We start from the raw sequence: 26259 nt of genomic DNA, 5'->3' as shown, positions 1-26259 counted from the left end.
GGTCATTTTAAAATAAATTTGTTTCATTATTTACTCTGGTAAAGAAAGTTGGATATTGAGAATAGATTGCATGTTGAGAATTTTGAAAGTTTTTTTTGTCTTTTAGGATTTTCTTACTTTCTTACGTAAGTGATTTCTTACTTCTGTAAGAAAGTAAGAAAATCACTATTTCTTACACCACTATTACTGTCTAACCTGCCCATGTACATTTTTTTCTTCCTTTTTAAAGCCAATTATGTTTCGAGGGGAAGTACGTTTAAATGTGGAAGAGAAAAAGACAAGAGCTGCCAGAGAGCGAGAAACTCGAGGTGGTGGTGATGACCGCCGGGATATTAGGCGCAGTGATCGAGGTCCTGGTGGTCCCCGGGGAATAGTGGGCGGTGGAATGATGCGCGACCGGGATGGAAGAGGACCCCCTCCGAGAGGTGGCATGGCACAGAAACTTGGCTCTGGGAGAGGAGCTGGGCAGATGGAAGGCCGCTTCACAGGACAGCGTCGCTGAGGCTCCACTCTTGGCAGAGTCTTGGCAGTGGTACATTATTCATCGTGTTTGCATTCTTGTTAATTTTTTTTTTGGCTTTGGAATGTGACACAGCCTTTTTGATCATTTCTTTGATGTGAAAAGCATCTTTCAGTTATCAGTTAAATTGAGGTGGACATTATTTCCCCAATTTTACAACAAGATTCGCATTGTTAATTTATAAATCTAGACTTGGAGAATTAAGGACTGAGAAATGACCATATCTTAAACTGTCTACAACAAAATGAACTTAAAAGGACATGCCCAACTGAATTCAGGTCCTTTGAGTCAAAAAAATCCTCTGCTGCACATTTTGTTTAAGTGTTACTGTTTCTGCCTATTGTTGGAAACACAAATAGTGCAATTTGTGCAATTGGAGAATCTTGCCTTTTTTTCTTGGCTCCCCCCAAAAATACAAACCAACAGAAACTTGTTATGCACTCATCAGAATGCACTAATGGGTACTCTGAACTCATTAACCTTGACATCTGCAACAGGAGGCAACAGGGGAAAAAAATCTTTCATCTTTTTTTCCAGTAGAGCATAGTTTGTGAAATGATGAGGGCATTTTTACCTGCTTGCTGTGACCAGCGTGTGTACACATAAACCTTAACAAGACTACAAGTATATTCCAGAAGGAAGTCATTTAGTTATGAACTAAATAAAGATCAGAACTTCAAATGCTATGGTCTTGAATATTAGACCAGATTTAGTAGCTCCATATCTAAGGTTTTTTTCTACCTGCCCCTCTTCAGTACAGGGATGGCTGGCTGCTCAACACACTCCTCCTCCCCCTTTTCCTTTCTTTAAGCTGTGTACAGTGAAAATTGTCTTTACTGTATTTTTGTTCTCTGGTAATGTAATACGCATGATGGTGCCTTCTATTAATACATCATTCCAGTCTTGCTGGTAATTTTGTACAGTATAGTGTATAAATTGCTGTGCTGCAAAGCCAAACAGCTGCAAAATGTTGAGAAATCATTGAAGTATATAAAAATTGCAGTATCTTTAAAATCAGTAAAATTAACTAGAATATTATTTACCTTGTTCTTGAGTTAACAACTTTGTGTTCTCTGTGGGAGGGAGTCTTGTGTGTTTGGGAGGGAGAGTGAAGGAGGAAGTCAGTTATTTGAGTCAAAGTCTCTTGTTGACTTTTCTCTTAACCTGAAGGTGAACGTTGAAGCGTATCACTTGAGAGGTGCTTGGAAAAGTCAGTCAACTTGATGTACATTTTTAGTGACCTTTTAAAAGCAGTCAGATTCCATAAATGGCACGTAAACCTGAAGTGAGGATACTGCAATTTTCGGAGAAAAGAACAGCAGCTCTTAAGTGTTTGCATTTTCTATTTGGGGGGGCAGGGAACTGTCATTCATTTTGCACAATTCTTGACCTGATGTCAGCACCCGAGTGGCTCTGAATTTAAGTCTGGGACGACATCTTTTATTTTTACATGAATCTCTAAACAATTCTGTGAGCAAAGTTTGTAGCTGCTGGATTATTGTCTGTCTTTATAGCAAGTTCCGGTAAACCACAAATATGACAAAGGATATCCGATTTTATGCTTGGAGTATTTGGTACCTACCAGTTTCTGATGTTTCAGGCCAGGAGTGGGGTAAATAAGTGTGACCACTTAAAGCTGCTTGTAGCATGGAAGACTTCTCCATTCTGTCTTAGTAAAAGCAAACAAAAAATGCACTTGACATAATAGCAAACTGTTTCTTAATTATGAAACTGTTTGCTATTTAGTAAACTAGCAAATGATGCACATATTTTGTTTTCCATGTACCGGGCAATGTAAGTAAAATTAAGCCTATCCCTTTTTCCCCCCCTTGAATGAGGTCTTCCATGTTCGAGGAAAAGTCTTGCACTATTGGATATATTTTGGGGACACAGATTTCTCAATTTCCATTTTGGGGGGCTTAAGGATTTTTTTTTCCTGTTTGAAATACATTTACGCTTTCTAATGTATAGTACTTGAAGTTCTTACAAGAAAATTACTTTTGAGTTTTGAAGCTTTTATTCAAACTGCTTTTAAATAAGTGGTTTCTTGTCAGTGTTTTTTTTTTTATATATATAGCATATTGTTCCTCTTTCATTTCTTTCTCTTCCTTCATTTGATATATATATATATAAAATTTTCAATCCAAGATATTGCCCTACCGCCCATGAAAACTGTTCTGGCACCAAAAGTAATGATAAATGTTAAGTGTAATAGAAAATTAAAGCAAAGAGCCATTCAGCTTCAGTCTCTACATACCATGAATAAAACATTAAAACATCACATGGAGAAGTTTACATGGTGATTGTTCACCTGCAGTACTGTGGACTTTTAACATTTTGTCCCCTTTTCAGTGAACCAGAGTAAAAATATTCATCTACCATAACTGTTATTTGCTGGGTTTTTTTATTGTTGTTGTTTGTTTGTTTTTATTTTTTGGATGGTAATATTCTATTCTATCCTTATGACACTATTGCAACCAAATTGGCTTTACCATCTTGGCTTTAGTAGGTATAGAAGACAATGGATTACCATCTTTATTGCTGTAATGTGTTAAGCATTATATGCTAGTAGTATCTAGTTTAATTGTTTCAGGTGGAAAGTATTCTTTGAGTTTCCATTTTGAATGTGTTTGGACTAAACAAACAATAAACTACTGATGTCTGCAGCATTTTATCTATGTCCCTAATTTAATCTATAGGTTTGTGTTCTGAAATATTTTCTCCCAGTGGCATTTCACACAACCTCAGTAAAATAAGGAATTGTTCTAAAATCAACTGATTATTATTTGTGAAATTTGATACATAAATTATTTAAGTAAGACTTGAACATAATTACTTGAACTGAGATAGATCCCAGTTCAGTTAGATAGCTGATAAACAAGATAGAGAATGTTAGACCAGAATAATAAGTGGTGAGGAAGGTAAGAAGCAGACTACTAAACATTTATTTATTTGTTTTTAATAATCTTGGGTTTTCCAAAGGATTGCTACTTCATCTCAGAAGGAAGAGAGGATGGGAAGATCGAGGTGATCTGAAGTTATGGACATGACCAGTTCAGCAATTGGAACAAATTTGTGAAGCTCTAAAAGAATATTAAAAGGGAAAAGAATCATTCAGTCATAATTAACAAATATATTCTTCAAATGAAAAATAAAATCATAAGGCATATGTAATTTTAGAACTTGAGACTTTTACTTTGTTAACAGGGATAGTACAAGTGAATTTTTCCTGATATATTTATAACACTGTATGAAGATTCCGTAAATCAATCTTTACTAGTTTGTACTGGAGAAAAGCTAGACTGTTATTCAAGTACTTTTAGGAAGTAAGACTTAAGATTTTTTAAGTGTCTATTAGGCTCACTTTCAATTATGATGTATAATAACATTTAATTTTATGGCTATGGAAAAACATTCAGAAGGGATAAAATGTATGTACCATACTATATTGAAAACAAATTTGAAGAAGTAAAATATCGTTTGGTCCAGGAAATATGGAACAAAATATTTGAAAGTTGAACCACACATGATGCTTCGTTTCAATTGTTATATAATATAGTCTTTGTATCAAGTAAATGAAAATGTAATGAATAGATGTTCATATTTTTTCTTCAGGATAACTTGCTCATCATAATTTATATTTCAACTTCAGGTGAATACTTGATTTTTTTTTTTTTTTTCCTTTTCAGTCTGTTTTCATAAGACTTTCTAATTATTGTCTTGATCATTTTAATGCCAGAATTCTAAAGTATCTTAAATGACTGGGTAAATGAATTATGTTTTATTATGTTCTGAAAGATTTCCCTTCATAAAAGATATGAGTAGTTTAATAGATCATAAAAGATGTCAGTAGTTTTGTTTAAAGCCATTTGCATAGTTAAGTCAGAATTCCTTCAGTTTTCAAGGTATTTTTGACAATTGAAGTCTTCCAATCTGTTTATGTAGTATGTAACCACACCTTGTACTTAAGAATTAATAGGAAATGAAATTGGTTTTTAGCATTACCAAATACTGGGCAAAATACTATAAGTGAGAGTTTAGAATTAAACATTCACAGTAAGATTACTACTCTTGTCCCTGATCTCCTAAGTTTTGATAAAGCTGGCTGCCTACTTGGAATGCTTTCAGTTTTATGACAATAAACTCATCACCCCATAACCACCACCACCTGCCCCCTACACACATACCTATCCTTTCTGTCCTCAGCCTCTTTCTCCACAAGTTTTCTCTGAATGGTTTCATTTAGGCCAGGAATTACCTTAGCTTCAGTATATTGTCCATTCAGTAAATTTCATGTAGTGTGATGATAAGAAGTGGGCTTTGAAGATAGCCTGGCCTTGAATGGGAACTCCACCATTCAGTGGTTAGCCATTTTCTGTGCTCCTGTTTAACTCATTTGTAGACTGAGGAGGAGGAGTGTGAGGATTCAGTGAGTTAATACGTGAAGCTCCTGGAACAGTGTATGGGGCGTTCAGTTAAGTGTTGCCTGTTACTTTTTTTTATACAGTTGAATTTCTACTGTCTACTGATAATTATGTTTCAAACATTTCTTTTTTTAATCCTATTTTGCCTTGTCCCCTTTTAAAGTCCTGGTGGTGGTTTAGTTGCTAAGTCATGTCTGACTCTTGTGACCTATGGACTGTAGCCTGCCAGGCTCCTCTGTCCATGGGATTCTCCAGGCAAGAATCTTCCCGACCAGGGCTCCTGCATTATAGGAAGATTCTTTACCAACTGAGCTATGAGGCAAGCCCTTTGAAATTCAAAATTCAGAAGTCCAAAGCCATGTGTTTTCTAACTGCCATGCTTCTCTAAGTGGTGTGCATACCTAATTCTGTGATAGTGAACATCTCTGTTAGCCTAAAAATGTTTGAAGTCTCATCTGTTCTGCTTAATATTTTCTCTTTGTCTCCCTTCTGTCCATTTTTCAGGATGAGGAACAAATAGCATTTGTTCATGCTATTCTGATTAACTTTCACTGGCTTATTTAATTCATTAACGATTGAGCTTCTGCGTGCCAGGTGTGTTTTAGGTACTGTTGATAAATAATGAAATAAAACAAGGTTCCCTGCTCTCAGGTTAAAAGGTCTGAAACAGTGGTTGCATATTTAAGGTAGCTAAGGGGACTTCCTTCACAGTCCAGTGGTTAAGATTCCGTGCTTCCACCTCCGGGGGAGCTCAGGTTCCATCCTTTTTTTTTTTTTTAAGGAAAAACTAGGAAGCCGACTGTGAGGAGGTTGGTCTTCATGACAAAAACAATAGGAAGTTGGTTTATTTGGTAGGATGGTAATTCTATTTTGAAATACCTGGCTACAGAGTAAGCAAAGTGAAGGAGTTAATGAGTAAGTTGGATGAAAGGATGCTGTATTTCAGTAAGCCATGATAGTAGAGTGGTTGTACTAGCTTGGACTAGAGTGATGTTAGAAACCTCAACAATTTGAAAGACTTTGTGGGTAAAACAGCCTGGTCTTGGTGAGGAAAAAGGTAGTATCAAAGAATCCAAAGTTGTTCCCTTGCATAACTACAAAAGCAAAGTGATATGTAGAAAGTTTTAAAACCAGCCTTTCATGATGGGGAGGCAGGAGTGTTCTAAAAAAGTGTATGTTTTAAAAAACCATGCTTTCTTGATGGGGAGGCAGGAGTGCTAGTGGAACCCTCTTGGATTTTGATATGAAGTGGACCTAAAAGAAGAAGCTGTATAGGAGAGTGTAATTTAGACTCGTGCCTTTTAATTTCCAAAAGAGTATATAGAATGATTTATGTACTGTGTTTTAACACAAAAAAGCATGCTGTGCCCATTGTAGAAAGTACAGATAATCCCACAGAATGAACTTGACAGTGTAACCCATGGATGATTTCTATAAACAGCTTGGTGGGTGTGGGGGTGTGTTTTCCTTCATAATTGTTTTAATGAAGACAGACCACTTAACACTGTTTGTCAAGTGTTTATTGAGCACCTGTGTGCCCCAGGCCCTGTTCTTGAGGATACATGAGCAAGAAGTTCCTTAGTAAATAAGATGTAAAAGAAGATAATACAAAGCAACTGAGTGGCAACTTTAGAGACTGTTCCCCAGTCACCTAGAGTTGACATGGGACATAGGAGCACTCCAGTCAGAGGGACCAACTAATGTAAAGCCTACGAAATTAGAAAAGTGGAGAGGGTAATGAGAAGCTGCTGCTGCTAAGTCGCTTGTCGTGTCTGACTCTGTGCGACCCCGTAGACGGCAGCCCACCAGGCTCCCCTGTCCCTGGGATTCTTCAGGCAAGAACACTGGAGTGGGTTGCCATTTCCTTCTCCAATGCATAAAAGTGAAAGTGAAGTTGCTCAGTCGTGTCCAACTCTTAGCTACCACATGGACTGCAGCCTACCAGGCTCCTCTATCCATGGATTTTCCAGGCAAGAGTACTGGAGTGGGGTGCCATTGCCTTCTCTGATGAGAAGCTGGGATAGGTGGAATTGGGGTTCAAGGGGTGGCAAAGTGGTAAGAGGTGAACTAGACTGGATCATGTAAGCAGCCCACATACTGAGTTTATTTGGAGAAACTAATTGCTACATATATACTATACTAACCTAAAGCAGTCTACAGATTCAGTGCAGTCTGTTTCAAGATTCCAATGGCATTTTCCACAAAATAGGATTTAAAAAAAAAAATCCTAAAACTTGTTTAGTAAGTAAGCATTAGTCACTCAGTCATGTCCAACTCTGTGACTCCATGGACTACATAGCCTGCCAGCCTCTGTCCGTGGAATTCCCCAGTCAAGAGTACTGGAGTGGGTTGCCATTTCCTTCAATTGCAACATGAAGCCATTAATTATGAAGACAGTTAATCATGTGAGTGATACGCTGTGTACAGGTTAGGTAGGAGGTTAAGAATGGAAACTGGAGGCTGTTGTGATATCTGAGGGGGAGGGAAATAGATTTAGGTTATTTTTTGGCAGCTGACATTAGGTGTCTGAAAGGAATTGAGGCAAGTTCTAAATAGCATAAGTATACAAATCGATAAAAACTAACCAGTAAAATAGATATCTTTACACCCATTTTCATCTCTCAAAATTGAGTTTTCTCCAATATCTGACCTAATATTTAGGCAAACCCAGGTGTAGTTATCTTTTATGGACAATGAGACGGAGGCTCATAAAGTGTATATAGTTACACAAGCATGAAGTAATTTGAAATACTGGATTAGCTAAAAGTGTTGCTCTGCTTCAAAAAGTAATTTTAGAAAAAAGATGAGTTTTAAGCAGTGAGAGTTTAAACTTTGCAGTGAATTTTACTCTGGCTTTATTTTACAAAATTGAAAAATATCAGTTTCCAGCATGAGTAGGCCTAAAATTAACGATCCTTTAATCAGGAACTACAACATTCAGGAAGTTCAGCATTAATTAAAGTAATGAGGCAGGGTGTAGACTTGGAACAGAAACTAAATACCTGTTAAATACTGTGAGAAAATTTTTGAGGACCTATTATTTTATTTAGGTTACTACAACTTACTCTGATAATCTGATTTTCCTTTATTTTTAAAGAGGTGAACTAAAGCTTGGAGAGGTGAAAACAAAGCTCTACTTGACATGTAGCAATGAGGATAGTGACCTGGAATAGAAAACAGATGTGAGACATTTCAGTTGGAATGTGGCTTACCAGGAAGGATTAGTGATGTTTCAAAGCAAGCAGTGAAATTACCAATATGTGTGAAGGCAGTGAGAAAGATTTGTACAGCAGTTAGTGAATATTAGCATCTTCTTTGGTGGCACAGACAGTTAAGAATCTGCTTGCAGTGGTGATGCAGGAGACCCATGTTCGATCCCTGAGTCAGGAATATCCCTTGGAGAAGGGAATGGCAACCCATTCTAGTATTGCCTGGAGAATTCCATGGACAGGGGAGCCTGGCGGGCTACAGTCCATGCGGGTCACAAAGTGACATGGCTGAATGACTTAACACATGTGCCAGAAACTCTGCTCCCTGGGTGCTGGCTGGCAATACAGCTGATGCAGCCTACCCTCAGAAAACTTGTAGTTTTTGAGGGAGGCAACAGACAAACAGTTTCAGTCCTCATTAGTCCTGGGCATAATACAACTCATTTAGTTCCAATAGCAATCCTGTGAGGTAGTTCAGTTCAGTCACTTAGTCGTGTCTGACTCTATCCAACCCCATGAATTGCAGCACGCCAGGCCTCCCTGTCCATCACCAACTCCTGGAGTTCACTCAGACTCACGTCCATAGAGTCGGTGATGCCATCCAGCCATCTCATCCTCTGAGGTCCCCTTCTCCTCCTGCCCCCCAATCCCTCCCAGCATCAGAGTCTTTTCCAATGAGTCACCTCTTTGCATAAGGTGGCCAAAGTACTGGAGTTTCAGCTTTAGCATCATTCCTTCCAAAGAACACCCAGGACTGATCTCCTTTAGAATGGACTGGTTGTATCTCCTTGCAGTCCAAGGGACTCTCAAGAGTCTTCTCCAACACCACAGTTCAAAAGCATCAATTCTTCGGCACTCAGCTTTCTTCACAGTCCAACTCTCACATCTATACATGACTACTGGAAAAACCATAGCCTTGACTAGACGGACCTTTGTTGGCAAAGTAATGTCTCTGCTTTTGAATATGCTATCTAGGTTGGTCATAACTTTCCTTCCAAGGAGTAAGCGTCTTTTAATTTCATGGCTGCAGTCACCATCTGCAGTGATTTTGGAGCCCCCAAAAAGTCTGACACTGTTTCCACTGTTTCCACTGAATCCTGTGAGGAGTCCTATTTATTTTACAGATGAATTAAACTCAGGCACAGTGGGGTTGACTGCTTTTCCAATAGCATATGGTTAATAGTAGATAGAGCTAGTAGAGGATGTAATAGTGACTGGAGATGGGCTGTTCCTTCATCACTCCCAGGGGTGGTATGAAAGGCTTCAGGAAGTACATTTGAGATCTGAAATGAAGAGATGGCAGCTTTAAGGAAGAAGAGCATTCCAGATAGAGCCAATGCTGTGCTTGCAAGGAGCTTGGTGTGTTTAAGGACATTAATACCAGTGTGGCCATGATAGTAAGCAGATGATATCAAGAGGTAGTGAAGTGAAAGTCGTTCAGTCATGTCTGACTTTGTGACCCCATGGACTGTACAGCCAATGGGATTCTCCAGGCCAGAATACTGGAGTGGGTAGCTGTTCCCTTCTCCAGTCAAGAGGTAGGTAAGAGCTAAATTGAGGATGGCCCTGTAGTTGGATTTTACTCTTGAACTGGGATTGTAGGCATCTGGGCAAGGAAATGATGTGAGGAGCCTGTCAGGAAGGGATGCTGTGTTATAGCAGTGGTCTCTTGGAGTAGTGAAGATGGTGATAAATGGTCAGTTAATAACTGGGATACAACCTATAAGACTATAATGGATTTGATTTTTTTTTTTTTCTTCTTGTTTTGGCTGCACCACATGGCATGTGGGATCTTAGTTCCTCCATCAGGACTGAACCCTTGCCCCTGCACTGGAAGTGTGGGGTCTTCACCACTGGACTACTGGGAAAATTCCATTATGGACTGAATTTTGAATGTGAGGGAAAGATAATATTCAAGGATAACTCCTAGGATTTTGAAGCAACTTGGGTGGAAGGCAGTACTCTTACTGAGATAGAGAAGGAGATGAAGGAGCATGAATTAAATGTGGAGGGAAAAATCAACATTTCTCTTAGGGATTTCCCTGGTGGCCTAGTGATTAGGATTTTGGGCTGTCACTGCCACAGGGAACTAAAATCCCTGTGGAACTAAAAGCCACATGGTGTGGCCCAAACAAAATACCAGTTCTGTTGTATCCATGTTTTGTATGCCAATTGAATATCCAAGAAAAAATGTAAGGCAGTATGATATTGGAATTCTGAGAGTGCTATGCTGTGATTGGTCAGTATAGGTCTTTGCAGCTATTGGGTTAGATGAGATCATCTAGCAAGAGAGCACAGAAGAGGCTGAGGACAGCGCTCAGATAATCCCCGCATTTAGGGTTCTACAACAGGAGAACATGCAGAGAAAACAGATAAAATGTGGCAAATATTGGTGTCAAGGGAAGCTAAGTTTTGGGAATTTGTCTTGCAAAGTATAGTAAGTTGTTTAAATGCTGCTGAGAGGTCAAATAATTAGATGGACACTCAGATGGTAAAGAACCTGCCTGCAATGTGGAGACCCAGGTTCAGTCCCTGGTTCGGGAAGATCCCCTGGAGAAGAGAATGGCTACCCACTCCTATATTCTTGCCTGGAGAATTCCATGGACAGAGGAGGCTGGCGGGCCACAATCCATAGGGTTGCAAAGAGTCAGACATGGCTGAGTGAATAATACACAACTGCTAAAATAAACAGACCCTGAAATGTGTAGTAGTTCAAACGCAATAGTTTTCCCCCCTCATATAAAAAAGGAGTGGTGGTGAAGAGGTCAGTAGTCGCTCCCTCACACAATCATTTAGGGACCTAGATGAATGAAGGCTCTACCAGCTTCACAGTGTGGTTTGAAGATCACATTATAATCATCTCCATTACTGCTAGATGGAAGGCAAAAGTAACATGGAGGATCTTGAATGGAGATTTTCATGGGCAAGGTCTGGGAATGGTACACATCTCATATTCCATTGACTTCAGTCACATGACCACCCCTAACTGCAATGGAAATTTCAGAAAATAAGCGAGCCACACATAGAGAAAAAAGGAGCCAGCTTATTGTGAGTGTCCAGTAGTCTGCCACACACAGATGGCTTTATATAGGTCGTAGTGACTTTTGGGAAGAACTATTCCAATGAAGTGAGAAGGATGAAAGCCCAAGAGAGAACAGGAAATTAACAATTTTTTATGTAGGTTTGCTATGAATATCTTGGAGAAGGAAATGGCAACCCACTCCAGTATTCCTGCCTAGAGAATCCTGTGGTCTGGGGAGCCTGGTGGGCTGCCATTTATAGGGTGGCACAGAGTCAGACACAACTGAAGCAACTTAGCATGCATGAGTGCTATGAATATAAACAGAGGAAGGGGATAGAGGCTGGAGGGAGAGAGGGAACATCAAGGGAGAGTTTGTAAGAGTCATCAGTGCAAACAGAATATGCTATTTTTAATATTTGAGGAATGGATTCCAGGTTTATACTATTATGATATAACTGTGTTGGTGACTGACAGATCAAATATAGTGTATACTGAATTTGACCAAGTATTGTACTTTAGGTTTCCAAATCTATTTGTCTTAAACACTTTTAAATGTGGCAATGAGTCACTGAATCAACTACTACATTGTGAACAGAATTATCTTTTCTATGACAAATGTCCATCTTTCCATCAAAGAACAAGAACTGCAAAATGAGTCAGTCTGTTTTAATAGAATGATAGAATGCATTCATAGCTGCATGAGCCATAAAATACTGAAGATAACCTTACTTTTTTAGTCTGAAGATTTTATGGCCCTTCCGTTCACTTGGTAACTCAGCTGAAGTGATCCCAAAATCCCATGATCATTCAGTATCTCATGAGACCTAAGTGAGAGGTTTTTTAAAGTTTTCTTGCAAGAAACTGACTGAAGCACATTGTTTTGGGATATCCAGATACATAGAGAATGATTGTTGCCGAGTTATTTAACAGATGACTGCTAAGGTGAGAAAGAATTGGGCTGCTCAAAGCTAAAATATATAAATTTACTGAAAAAGATTTCTGGGCCAGCTATGAATTTCTTCTCCTCCTGTATGTCTATTGTTTTATTGCAATATCATTCACATACATAAAATTCACCCCTTTAAAGTGTACAATTCAGTTTTTAGTAGCTCTGCTATCCAGGACACACTCCTAACTGGATCAAGGAATTACAGAGACCAAATTCCATTATAAAATGGTTTTTATGATTTAATGTGAAAATAACAGTTTAAGGCATCCTCATACCTTACCTTGCAGAGGTATGGAATGAGGAAAAACCCTGTTTTGTGTGTGTGTGTGTGTGTGACTTAAGCATCTGCATGATTCTGACCTACCAGTTTTGCCTAATCATGGTTTGACTTAGTCTTTGCCTTAAACATAGCATTCCTAACTGCACCCTGCTTGGCTGTCTGTCATATGCCAGTATTGCTCATGTCTTTTAGTTCCCCAACCGTCTTAGCCACTTTCCTGTTATTTCATCCCTGTCCTCCCTTCCCCTTTCGTTATCTCCAAAATATTTCCCTCACTTTCAGTGCCCAGGCTGTCCTCCCCAAGGTCCCTTCTAACGTCAGTTCTGTCGTCACTTACCTACCTTCACCTTGCCTCGTTTACTTATCACCTCCTATATTGTCACTCTCATCTACCTTTCCCACACTGGCCCCACTGCCCAGACCGGAAAGGAAGCGTCGAATCGCTTCCAAGCCCGAACATTCCCGGGCGAGGGCTGCAGAGCCCACTTCCCGGCTCAGTGGAGGAGTTTGAAGAACGCTTCATCGCACTATTTTCACGGTTTCTCCCTTCCATTTTCACCCAATCCTACAAAACCACCACCACTTTTAGCCTCTCCGTGAGCACCAGAATCGCTTGTTGCTCCCAGTCTAGAGAGATCTCCCACCGAAGGAAAGAAGGAAAGGTGCTCCCTTACTTGAGGACGTAGGTGTATGCTGATTCTAGCGTCTGCGCATCAGAGATTAGATCGAGAGCCGAGCCCCAGGTGAACTGGCTGGATGGGTGATGCCAAGCCAATCAGAGATCTTGACGACAGAGCTCAACCAATCAGAACACGGGCGGCTTGGCGCACTCGGGGGCGGGCCTGGGCGGGTGAGGATCCGCCCCCTTGCAGCTTGGAGGCCAACGCCTTCGCTTAGGGCTTGCCAGAGCTGAGCCGTTTCACTGACTACAAGGACCAAGCATCTTAAGAGCTGCGGGGCGGTGCCCTCTCACCTTAGCTAATTTCCGTACAGGCCTTGGCCTTAACAGGTGTTGGTGCCTGCCGTGGACGCATTTCGACCCCGGCCGTATCTCTCTCTGGAGACTTTGTGCCTATGGTTGGGGACAGAGTGAGGTCGTTGCCTTGACGACGACAGCATGCGGCCCGCGGTTCTCCTGAGTGTAAGCTTGCGGCGGGTTGAGGCCAATCTGCCTACCTGCCTGCTTCACCTGGGACCCGTGACTGCGTCCGCAGAAGAAATAAAGACAGCTGTGGAATTGCTAGTTTGCTAGTTAGCATCTTTTAGACCTGCGAAGAAGATGCTCTTCACCTCAATTTTGTCTCCAAGTTGAAAACCTTTGGGACTTTCCACGCGGAAAGATTTAAAACAAACAGTAAGTACAATACTTTTTAAAGCTTCAATTATCTCGTTCTTTCACCTATAATAGATTTGTGTCTTTAACACAATAAAACAGCGTTATTTTTATTATCTAAATTATTGGTAGAAGAACCCTATGCTTCCTTGGCATATGTCCAGAGCTACCGCATTGCCAATTGGTCAGATTTCCTTTTAGTTTGTATCACCCTTTACATTTACAAGTAGAAGGCATGAGAAGTTATGGTTTATGAGTAACCGTTTCACGAAACAAGAAGCTTTTTCAGCCTTGATACTTTTAAGGTATTTGTGGGCAATGCCACTTGAAAAAGCAAGTGTGTTCGATGTACCGTGACCCAGTGTGCAGCTGGTTGGAGAGTACATGTGGATTAGTTAACTTGCAGAATGTTAGCTTGTGACATGCTTAAGGTAATTTTAATTTTGTTCACTTTGCATTTCCAAATATTGAGGACACCAATTACAAATTTTTTTTAAATGGTTCAAGTTATAGATTCCAGCTATTTTTGTCCTTGGTATATTAAGCCTAAAGTCTAGTCCTTAATAAAATATGCCGTCTTAGTGGAAGGAAAAAAAATTAAGGAAAGAGAGAGAATTACATTGATTTTTTTCAAACACTGACATTTTATTTTAAAATAGTTAATAGAAGTTAAATGGAAGTTAAAATGTCAAATGTATGGCAAGTTAGTGTCAGGGACAGTTTATGGGAGAACCTCCTATCAGAGCTGGTAGTAAAATAATGACATAATTGGGTTGGTGTTGACTGGGATTTATTTTTTCTCCTTTCGAAGATCAATCTTCTGATTTTCCATGTTTATCAACATATATATATATATTTCATTTAACCTCTGTCTATTAACTTTCAAATAAAATGTCAGTGTTTGGAAAAAATTATCAGTGTAATTCTCTCTTTCTTCTTTCCTTAATTTTTTTCCTATCACTAAGACAGCATATGTTACTAAAGACTAGACTTTAGGCTTATCATACCAAGGACAAAAATAGCCGGTGTATATATATATATATATATATATATATCCTAAATTGTCAAATGTAAACTGATGAAAATGTATACATTGGGTTTTCACAGTTTGCTAGAACAAAGAGAATATTTGTCTTAGTCATTAGTGTACCAATAGGGAAGAAAGGAAAATATCACACTTCACAGTCTGGGTGGGTAAATTAATTTTAGATTGCCATAAGTACACAACTAATGTTATAGGTAAGAATTTGTTTCTTTCCGAGTTTTATGAATGAGTGTTTCTATGTTGTCAGGTTAAAGAATTTCAATTATGAATCATCATTTGAATATATATTTTGTTGTTTAGTAGCTAAGTCGTGTCTGACTCTTTTGTGACCCCATGCACTGTAGCCCATCAGGTTCTTCTGTCCATGGGATTTTCTTTTTCAGGCAAGAATCTGGAGTGGGTTGCCATTTCCTTCTCCAGGAGATCTTCCCAACCCAGGGATTGAACTTGTGTCTCCTGCACTGGCAGGTGATTATTTCTCAGCCACCAGGGAAGCTGGAATATAGTACCAAAGACTTTTTTTCCTCCCAAAACTTTTAGAATCACATTGGAATTAAAAGCAATATTTTTTATTTTCTGCTTCTGGAATTTAATTTCCAAAACACATGTAAAAATAAATTTAACTTTGAGGTTGTAGTTTATTAGTTTTTATATTTCTTGACAATCAAAACTTATGAATTAAAACCTAACTGTATCTGGACTGAAAAGTTTCTTTCTATTCCAAAATATCAAGTGGAATGGTTGCTAGTCCTTCACCAATCATTAGTAAAGTAAGACAGAATTTGTTAGGATTGCCTTTTTTCAGAAAATGTCATATAATGTGATGCAAAATAATTCTAAACACAAAATTCAAATAATCATACTTCTAGTGATTAATCATTAAAAGGATTTTTGAAATACAATATTTGGAACATTAACATTTAATTTTAAAAAATCTTCTTACATACTGCGTGACTGTTATTTAGTATGTTCAATGTAAGAATTTAATTACTATGGTAAGAAAAGTTAAAAAAAAAAGTTTATCAGAAGTTGTTAGTGTTAACTTGGTAATATTTCCCTCGACTGAGTAGAAAGACTATAAAGATCCTCAATTTTGATCTTTTAAACCTGATGTAAAAAAATAAATTTTATCTTCACTAAAACCAGATTCACTTGGTTTTCACATCTGAGTGAAAAGGAATTGTATTTTTCTAAGGTAGACTGTAATTGTTTTGTATAATAGTTCAAGCATTGCTTTATCTGCATTAAAAATATATTGAGATTTCATTAACATGACATTCAGTTATTTAAATTTGAAGTTAATGGCTTCAGTTCCACTTGCCTTGTCTATTATGAAATGTATGTGAATATTTTGAAAACATAGCTTAGATGGGAATAAATACACAGGACAGCTATAAATGCAGTGTCTGCTCTAATATGGAAAACAGGTGGGGAAGAATTAATTTGGGAGGGTAGAGGAATTAATGTATTCAACATAATTAATGCCATATTTCGGTTCCCACAGAGAGAAAAATTCCTGGTGGTTTTGAATTAAAATGGAAAAATATGAGAACCTAGGATTGGTTGGAGAAGGGAGCTATGGAATGGTGATGAAGTGTAGGAATAAAGATAGTGGAAGAATTGTGGCCATCAAGAAGTTCTTAGAAAGTGATGATGATAAAATGGTTAAAAAAATTGCCATGCGAGAAATCAAGTTACTAAAGGTGAGTAAACATGTATATTGAATTGAAAAAAAAAAAGAGTTGTTTCTTGGTCAACAGTTTTAGAAAGTGCTTTTTAAATATTTGTTTTATTTCCATAAGTAAGTTTAAAGTATAGATTTTTGTTTCTCTTTTGGTAATAAACAGAAGGATTACATCTGAGTTTTCATTTATCCATAACATAATTTTTTATTATTTATTTATTTATTTGGATGCTCCAGGTCTTAGTTACTGCAAGCAGGCAGGATCTTTAGTTGTGGCATGTGGAATCTAGTTCCCTGACCAGGGATCGAACCCAGGTCTCCAACACATTGGGAGCCCAGAGTCTTAGTCACTGGGCCACCAGAGAAGTCCCAGAACATAATTTTAAAAGTATTTGTTGTCCCTCTCTCTATCTGTCTGCCTATCTATTTACCAACAGCTGTGTTGGGAGTCTTAAAGACCATCCCAAGTTTCAGTGATTAGGAGGACTCACAGCACTCAGCAAATAGTTGTACTCTTGGCTATGACTTGTTAAAGTAAAAAGATATACAGTAAAATCAGAAAAGGGAAAAGGCACATGGGGTGAATTTCAGAGGAAATCTGTCACTTTTCTCCCAGTGGCTTAACACAGGATGCGCTAATTTCCTCCAGCAATGAGTTATGACACTACGTGTGATTGTCTAGTGAGGAAATTCATTAGAGACTCAGTGCCGAGTTTTTTTTACGGGGCTTGTCATAGAGGTACTCCTTGCTTTGCTTGCACCAAAATTCCAGACTCTTAGTAGAACTGCAGGTATTCAGCATACACCATATTGTTTGCACCATGAGTCACTTTATCAGTTCTAGAAATGAAGGAACACTTCTGAAATCCAAGTACCTAGGTACAAGCCAAGGGCTCACTTTGCAAGCCAACTTTCTAAGGATAAAAATCTCAGACCTGCTATGTTAACTCCCTCCTCCACCCCACCCACATCAATCTAACTGGAAGTTTATCCGTTTTATCTTTAGAAAGAACCAGTGTTTGGCTTTGTTGGTCTTTCTTGTTGTGTATTTCTTTTCTATTTCATTAATTTTTGTTCTTTAGCATTTTATACCTTCTACTTATTTTGGGTGGGTTATTTTATAGTTCTTTTCTCTAACCTTTTGAGTTATACGCCTAACTTCTTTTATTTCTAGGTTTTTTTTTTTTTCCTCATATATGCATTTAAGGCTGTCATTTTCCTTCTAAGAATAGCTTGTATGTGTCCTAGAAATTTTGATTAGCCGTGCAAAATGTTTTCTCATTTTCCTTCATTTCCAAACGTGTGGAAAATTTCTAGGTTTTTCTCCCTAGATTATTTAGTTTTAACACAATTGCCCTGTGATCTGAGTATGTACTATGTAAGATTCTTATTCCTTTAATAAATACCTAATATTTGTCTTTTCCGTTATTTATCAATTATTCCTACATTTCTGAGCTTCCATCTTGGATCATTTTTCTTGTACTTAAATCATGTCCTTTTATTTTCTTTGAAGCTAGTAAGGAATGTTGTCCGTTTGTGTTTGTCTTTCAAAAAAAGTCTTTGCTTTCTGTTTAAGAGAGTGTTTTCACAGGATATAGAACTCTATGTTGGCAGTTAGTTACATTTGATATGTTCAAGATAACATTACACTGTTCTGCTGGCTTTCATTTGCATTGCTTCTATTGAAAGGTCAGACATTCCTTAGTGGGTGCATTGAAGCTTTCTCTTTGACTTTGGCTTTCAACACTTTTACAATAATATGCCTAAGTGTGGGTTTCTTTATATTTATCTTGCTTGGATTTTATGGCCCTTGCATCTATAAAATAATGTCATTTGTCACTTCTAGAAGATGCTCAGCTATTATTGTTTCATATATTGCTACGGTCCCATTCTTTCTCTTTTCCATATAAGATTTCAGTTTCATATATGAGACCTTCCTTATATGTGTCTTATATTCTTTTGTGTTTTTCATCCTTTTGTTTTCCCTTGCTTCATTCTACAGATTTTCTTTTGACCTATCCTCCGTTCAGTAGTTCTTTTTTAAAATTTTATTTGTTTCTGACTGTATTGGGTCTTCATTGCTGCGTGGGCTTTTCTCTAGTGAGGCATGGGCTCTAGGGCACTCAGTACTTGTGGCTTGTGGACTCAAAGAGTTTCAGCTCCCAGGCTCTAGGGCACAGGCTCAGCAGTTGTGGTACACAGGCTTAGATGCTGCGAGGCATGTGGGATCTTTCTCGATCAGGGATTGAACTCCCGTCTCCTGCATTGGTAGGCGAATCCTTTACCAATGAGCCACCAGGGAAGCCCCAGTTCAGTAGTTCTGTTTCAGCTATATCTAATCTATTGTTAAGCTCACCCACTGATTTCTTAAAGACATATTTTAATGTTCTAATTTTTTATTTGATTTTTTTCCCTATAATTTCCATTTTGCTGCCAGACCCTCTATTTTGCTTTCTATTTAAATCACAGGCTTTTCTAAAGTCTGTGTCCAGTAAATAGATCTCCCACATGTTTATTTCCATTGTCTGTTTTTTCTCTTGGTTTTTGATTGAGTCTTATCTCTTGATATGCCAGTATTAATTTCTAAAAGTTCTATAGAGTTTTTGGATGATGTTATCTTACCCTCTGAGAGAAGTTATGTTTGCTTAAATGAGGCTCTTGAGGGTACCCTTAAGGGTGCTTGGTGGCACTAACATTCAGAAATTTTCTAGAACTTTTCTGTTCTAGAATTTTTCTTTGGGTTCAAATCTATTGTATCACTTTTTATGGTTTCAGGTTCCCTCAGTTTTTTGACATTGACTTTTTATGCATAGTCGCTTATATCTGATAATTCCAATATCTGAACTCATATTGCATCTGTTTTGATTAACTTTATCTTCTGATTTTTTTTTTTTTTTTACTTATAGTAACATTTCTTTGCATGCCCTGGTTATCTTTATTTTTTCCTCTGGACATTACATTTGAAACATTATTTTTTTTAGGAATAATTTGAGGCTAGAGTGAAGACGTTTTCTTCCCAAGATTTTTTTTCTTCTATGTTCATGGGCTACTGTGCCATATATCAACTTTCAGCTTTGAATCACTCCTTTTTGCTCTGCTTTGTGAAACTGGAGGGGGCCTCTGCAAACAGTTCTCCTTTTGCCAGCTTGTATGATTTTAGGCATTGTCAGTAGAGGCTTCCCTTCCTGGTGGGTCCTTTTTTTGTCATGAAGGGAGCAGATCACATGATGGACTTGGTAGCTTGTATCAGCATCATTCATGGAACACCTCTGGTGCACCTGCACTTTCTCCACTTGGCTGGCTGACGTCCTGTGGCACATGTCTTCACCGATGGCAGTCTGTACATGGCTATGGCAGCCATGCCTTCTCTAATGAAGTCTGAATCTCAGCTTTGGTCTGTTAGAAAGAAAAGCAGAGCAATAGAGGAAGAGAGAGGGGGATGGGGGATAATATGAAACAGATAGCCTGTGTTTTAATTTAATTAAGAAGTATATTGTTCAATCTCCACCTATTTTGAGATTTTCCAGTTATCTCTGTGTTATTGATTTACAGTTTAATTCCATTTGATCTGACAGAAGGCATTGCATGATTTCTTTGTTTCAATTTATTACTGTGTTCTGTGGCCCACAGAGTGGTATATCTTGGTGCATATTCCACATGAGGTTGAGAAAAAAGTTACTTCTTCTGTTGTTGGATGAAGTAGTCTATAGATGGCAGTTCTACCCAGTTGTTGGATTGTGTTCTTGAGTTCAACTCAGGCCTTACTGATTACCTGCCTACTTAGATCTATTTCTGAAAATGTTGACATTTCCAACTATGATAGAAGATTCATGTATTTCTCCCTGCACTTCTCAATTTTTGCATCATATAGTTTGATTCTTTCTTGTTAGGTGCATTTTGTTGTTGTTGCTCAGACACTGAGTTGTGTCCAATGCTTTGTGGATACGTACTGTAGCATGCCAGGATCCTCTGTCCTCCACTATCTCCCAGGGTTTGCTCAAATTCACATCCATTGAGTTGATGATGCTATCTAACCATCTCATCCTCTGCTGCCCTCTTCTCCTTTGCCTTCAATCTTTCCCAGCATCAGGATCTTTTCCAATGAATTAGTTCTTTGCATCAGGTAGCCAAAGTATTGCAGTTTCAGCTTCAGCTTTAGTCCTTCCAATGAATATTCAGGGTTGATTTCCTTTAGGATTGACTGGTTTGATCTCCTTGCTATCCAAGGGACTCTCAAGAGTCTTCACCACCTCAGTTCAAAAGCATCAATTCTTTGGCACTCAGATTTCTTTATGGTCCAACTCTCACATCCGTACATGACTATTGGAAAAACCATAGCTTTGACTAGATGGACCTTTGTTGGAAAAACGATGTCTCTGCTTTTTAATGTGCTGTCTAGGTTTGTCATAGCTTTTCTTCCAAAGAGCAAGTGTCCTTGAGTTTCATGGCTGTGGTCACCATCTACAGTGATTTTAGAACCCAGGAAAATAAAATCTGTCACTGTTTCCACTTTTCCCCCTTCTATTGCCATGAAGTGATGGGACTGGATGCCATGATCTTAGTTTTTTGAATATTGAGTTTCAACCAGCTTTTTCAATCTCTTCTTTCACTCTCCTCAACAGGCTTTTTAGTTCGTCATTACTTTCTGCCTTTAGAGTGGTGTCATCTGCATATCTGAGGTTATTGACATTTTTCCCAGAAATCTTGATTCCAGCTTGTGATTCATTCAGCCTGGCATTTTACTTGATGTCTCTGCATATAAGTTAAATAAGCAGGGTGACAGTATACAGCCTTCTTGTACTCCTTTCCCAATTTTGAACCAGTCAGATATTCTGTCTCTGGTTTTAACTGCTGCTTCTTGACCCTAAATGATGATGCTGTCAAAGTCCTGAACTCAATATGTAAGCAAAATTGGAAAGCCCAGCAGTGGCCAGAACTGTAAAAGTTCAGTTTTCATTCTAATCCCAAAGAAAGGCAATGCCAAAGAATGTACAAACTACTGTACAATTTTGTTTATTTCACATACTAGCAAGGTTGTATTCAAAATCCTTCAAGCTAGGCTTCAGCAGTACATGACCTGAGAACTTATAGTTTACAAGATGGTTTCAAAGAAGCAGAGGAATCAGAGATCATATTGCCAGCATTTGTTGGATCATGGAGAAAGCAAGGGAATTCCAGAAAAACATCTACTTCTGCTTCATTGACTATGCTAAAGCATTTGACTCTATGGATTACAGAACAGTGACAAATTCTTACAGAGATGGTAGTACCAGACCACCTTACCTGTCTCCAGAGAAACCTGTAAGTGGGTCAAGAAGCAACAGTTAGAACCAAACACAGAACAACTGACTGTTTCAAAATTGGTAAAGGAGCACACAATGTTATCTATTGTCACCCTGCCTATTTAACTTATATGCAGAGTATATCCTGTGAAATGCCAGGCTGAAATAAAGATTGCTGGGAGAAATATCAACAACCTCAGATATGCAAGGAATATCATTCTAATGGCAGAAAGTGAAGAGGAACTAAAAAGCCTGTTGAGGGTGGAAGAGGAGATTGAAAAAGCTGTTTTGAAACACAGCATTCAAAAAATTAAGATCATGGCATCTGGTCCCATCACTTCATGGCAAATAGAAGGGGAAAAAGTGGAAACAGTGACAGATTTTGTTTTCCTGAGCTCCAAAATCACTATGGATGGTGACTACAGCCATGAAATTCAAGGACGTTGCTTCTTGGAAGGAAAGTATGAAAATGATAATTGCTCAGTCGTGTATGACTTTTTGCTACTCCATGGACTGTCGCCCACCAGGCTTCTCCCTCCATGGAATACTCCAGGCAACAATACTAGAGTGGGTTGCCATTCCCTTCTCCAGGGGATCTTCCCCACCCAGGGATCGAACCTGGGTCTCCTGTGTTTACAGGAAGACTCTTTACCATCTGAGACAAACCTAGACAGCATATTAAAAAGCAGAGACATCATTTTTCTAACAAATGTCAGTATAGTCAAAGGACCACAGCCTTGTCTAACTCAATGAAACTAAGCCATGTCGTGTAGGGCCACCCAAGACAGACAGGTCATGGTGGAGAGTTCTGACAAAACGTGGTCCACTAGAGAAGGGAATGGCAAACCACTTCAGTATTCTTGGCTTGAGAACCCCATGAACCGTATGAAAAGGCAAAAAGATAGGACACTGAAAGATGAACTCCCCAGGTCAATAGGTACCCAACATGCTACTGGAGATCAGTGGAGAAATAACTCCAGAAAGAATGAAGAGACAGAGCCAAAGCAAAAACAACACCCAACTGTGGATGTGACTGGTGATAGAAGTAAAGTTCGATGCTGTAAAGAGCAATATTGCATAGGAACCTGGAATGTTAGGTCCATGAATCAAGGTAAATTAAAAGTGGTCAAACAGGAGATGGCAAGATTGAACATCAACATTTTAGAAATCAGGAAACTAAAATGGACTGGAATGGGTGAATTTAACTCAGATGACCACTGTATCTACTATTATGGGCAAGAATCCCTCAGAAGAAATGGAGTGGCCATCATAGTCAACAAAAGAGTCCAAAATGCAGTACTTGGATGCAATCTCAAAAATGACAGAATGATCTCTGTTCATTTCCAAGGCAAACCATTCAATATCACAGTAATCCAAGTCTATGCCCCACCCAGTAATGCTGAAGAAGCTGAATTTGAATGGTTCTGTGAAGACCTACAAGACTTTCTAGAACTAACACTCCCAAAAGATGTCCTTTTCATTATAGGGGACTGGAATGGAAAAGTAGGAAGTCAGGAAACACCTGGAGTAACAGGCAAATTTGGCCTTGGAGTACAGAATGAAGCAGGGCAAAGGCTAATAGAGTTTGGCCAAGAGAACGCACTGGTCATAACAAACACCCTCTTCCAACAACACAAGAGAAGACTTTGCACATGGATATCACGAGATGGTCAATACCGAAATCATATTGATTATATTCTTTGCAGCCAAAGATGGAGAAGCTCTATACAGTCAACAAAAACAAGACTGGGAACTAACTGTGGCTCAGATCATAAACTCCTTATTGCCAAATTCATACTTAAATTTAAGAAAGTAGGGAAAACCACTAGAACATTCAAGTATGACCTAAATCAAATCCCTTAGGATTATACAGTGGAAGTGACAAATAGATTCAAGGGATTAGATCTGATAGACAGAGTGTCTAAAGAACTATGCATGGAGGTTTGTGACATTATACAGGAGGCAGTGATCAAGACTATCCCTAAGAAAAAGAAATGCAAAAAGGCAAAATGGCAGTCTGAGGAGGCCTTACAAATAGCTGTGAAAAGAAGAGAAGCAAAGGGCAAAGGAGAAAAGGAAAGACATACCCATTTGAATGCAGAGTTCAAAAGAATAGCAAGGAGAGATAAGAAAGCCTTCCTCAGTGATCAGTGCAAAAAACAGAGGAAAACAATAGAATGGGAAAGACTAGAGATCTCTTCAAGAAAATTAAAGATACCAAGAGAACATTTCATGCAAAGATGGGCACAATAAAGGACAGAAATGGTATGGATCTAACAGAAGCAGAAGATATTAAGAAGAGGTGGCAAGAATACACAGAAGAACTATACAAAAAAGATCTTCATGATCCAGATAATCACGATGGTGTTATCACTCACCTAGAGCCAGACATCCTGGATTGTGAAGTCAAGTGGGCCTTAGGAAGCATCATATCTCCACTAGGAAGCTAATGGAGATGATAGAATTCCAGTTGAACTGTTTCAAATCTTAAAAGATGATGCTGTGAAAGTGCTGCACTCAATATGCCAGCAAATTTGCAAAACTCAGCAGTGGCCACAGGACTGGAAAAGGTCAGTTTTCATTCCAACCCCAAAGAAAGGCAGTGCCAAAGAATGGTCAAACTACCGCACAATTGCACTCATCTCACATGTTAGTAAAGTAATGCTCAAAATTCTCCAAGCCAGGCTTCAACAGTATGTGAATCATGAACTTCCAGGTGTTCAAGCTGGAATTAGAAAAGGCAAAGGAACAAGAGATCAAATTGCCAACATCCGCTGGATCATTGAAAAAGCAAGAGAGTTCCAGAAAAACATCTGCTTTATTGATTATGCCAAAGCCTTTGACTGTGTGGACCACAACAAACTGTGGAAAATTCTGAAAGAGGGGAATACCAGACCACCTGACCTGCCTCCTGAGAAATCTGTATGCAGGTCAAGAAGCAACAGTTAGAACTGAACATGGAACAACAGACTGGTTCCAAATCAGGAAAGGAGTACATCAAGGCTATATATTGTCACCCTGCTTATTTAACTTCTATGCAGAGTGTATCATGAGAAATACCAGGCTGGATGAAGCACAAGCTGAAATCAAGATTGCTGGGAGAAATATCAGTAACCTCAGATATGCAGATGACACCACCCTATGGCAGAAAGTGAAGAAGAACTAAAGAGCCTCTTTAAAGAGGAGAGTGAAAAAGTTGCCTTAAAACTCAACATTCAGAAAACTAAGATTATGGCATCTGGTCCCATCACTTTATGGCAAATAGATGGGGAAACAATGGAACCAGTGAGAGACTTTATTTTGGGGGGCTCCAAAATCATTGCAGATGGTGACTGCAGCCATGAAATTAAAAGATGCTTGCTCGTTGGAAGAAAAGTTATGACCAACTTATCATATTAAAAAGCAGAGACATTACTTTGCCTACAAAGGTCCATCTCGTCAAAGCTATGGTTTTTCCAGTAGTCATGTATGGATGTGAGAGTTGGACTACGATGTAAGCTGAGTGCCAAAAAATTGATGCTTTTGAACTGTGGTGTTGGAGAAGACTCCTGAGAGTCCCTTGGACTGCAGGGAGATCCAACCAGTCCATCCTAAAGGAAATCAGTCCTGAATATTCATTGGAAAGACTGATGCTGAAGCTGAAACTCCCATACTTTGGCCACCTGATGAGAAGAGCTGACTCATTTGAAAGGACCATAATGCTGGGAAAGATTGAGGGCGGGAGGAGAAGGGGACGACAGAAGATGAGATGGTTGGATGGCATCACTGACTCAATGGACGTGAGTTTGAGTAAACTCTAGGAGTGGTGACGGACAGGGAGGCCTGGCATGCTGCAGTCCACGGGGTCACAAAGAGTCAGACACGACTGAGTAACTGATCTGAACTGATGTTTTTTCCATTAGTAATGCATGGATGTGAGAGCTGGATCATACAGAATGCTGAGTGCTGAAGAATTTATGCCTTCTAACTGTGGTCCTGGAGAAGACTCTTGAGAGTCTCCTTGACTACAAGGATATCAAACCAATCAATTATAAAGGAAATCAACCCTAAATATTCATTGGAAGGACTCATGCTGAAGCTGAAGCTCCAATACTTTGGCCACACGATGAGAACTGACTCATTGGAGAAGACTCTGATGGTGCGAAAGATTGAGGGCAGGAGGAGTAGGGGGCAAGAGAGGTTGAGATGGTTGAATGGCATCACTGGCTCAATGGATATTAGTTTGAGCAAAATCTGGGAAATAGTGGAGGACAGAGGAGCCTGATGTGCTACAGTCTGTGGGATCGCAAAGAGTCGGACACAACTCAGTGACTAAACAACAACAGATAGTTGATTTAAAATGTTCTGTCAGTTTCTGGTGTACAGCAAAGTGAATCATTATACACTTATTATATATTATTATATAATTATATATATTTTTATATTATATAATTATATATAAATATATATAATTATATATTATTATTATAAGTGTATTATTATACACTTATATATGTATAAGTTATACATAT

The 26259-nt window shown here is 38.8% G+C and overlaps 2 protein-coding genes and 1 long non-coding RNA gene across 9 annotated transcripts in view; 2 read left to right on the top strand and 1 right to left on the bottom strand.

Moving 5' to 3' along the window:
• The window catches only part of G3BP2 (G3BP stress granule assembly factor 2), a 92672-nt gene extending 89478 nt beyond the window's left edge, over window positions 1-3194 (top strand). For 3 of the 4 annotated variants that reach the window (XM_024993362.2, XM_015471686.3, XM_059887604.1), the window contains one exon: window positions 230-3194. In XM_024993362.2, coding sequence (XP_024849130.1) covers window positions 230-502 — 273 coding nt within the window. In that variant the 3' untranslated portion in view covers window positions 503-3194. 4 annotated transcript variants of the gene reach the window in all.
• LOC132345527 (uncharacterized) lies at window positions 2920-13159 on the bottom strand. Of its 2 annotated transcripts, none has more exons than XR_009494921.1 (3): window positions 13079-13159; window positions 8010-9436; window positions 2920-3603 (listed from the first exon to the last, which is right to left on the bottom strand). It is a non-coding gene; the product is annotated as an uncharacterized lncRNA (long non-coding RNA). The 2 variants fall into 2 exon arrangements; XR_009494920.1 differs by having other exon boundaries at window positions 8010-8108; window positions 13079-13153.
• Window positions 13160-13261: 102 nt separating this feature from the next.
• CDKL2 (cyclin dependent kinase like 2) overlaps window positions 13262-26259 on the top strand; it is a 46049-nt gene continuing 33051 nt past the window's right edge. For 2 of the 3 annotated variants that reach the window (XR_234993.4, NM_001434815.1), the window contains exons 1-2: window positions 13262-13758; window positions 16287-16485. Coding sequence is in view for 1 of the 3 variants with exons in the window: in NM_001434815.1 (NP_001421744.1) it covers window positions 16318-16485 (168 nt within the window). In the remaining 2 variants the exon portion in view is untranslated. Of the gene's footprint in view, window positions 13759-14071; window positions 14169-15165; window positions 15251-16286; window positions 16486-26259 lie in introns of those variants that run through there. The other variant, NR_198862.1, reaches the window with a different exon arrangement.

Source organism: Bos taurus, chromosome 6 (genome assembly GCF_002263795.3).
Source record: "Bos taurus isolate L1 Dominette 01449 registration number 42190680 breed Hereford chromosome 6, ARS-UCD2.0, whole genome shotgun sequence".
In the NCBI taxonomy this organism is placed as follows: domain Eukaryota; kingdom Metazoa; phylum Chordata; class Mammalia; order Artiodactyla; family Bovidae; genus Bos; species Bos taurus.
This window is presented reverse-complemented; position numbering and strand designations above follow the sequence as displayed.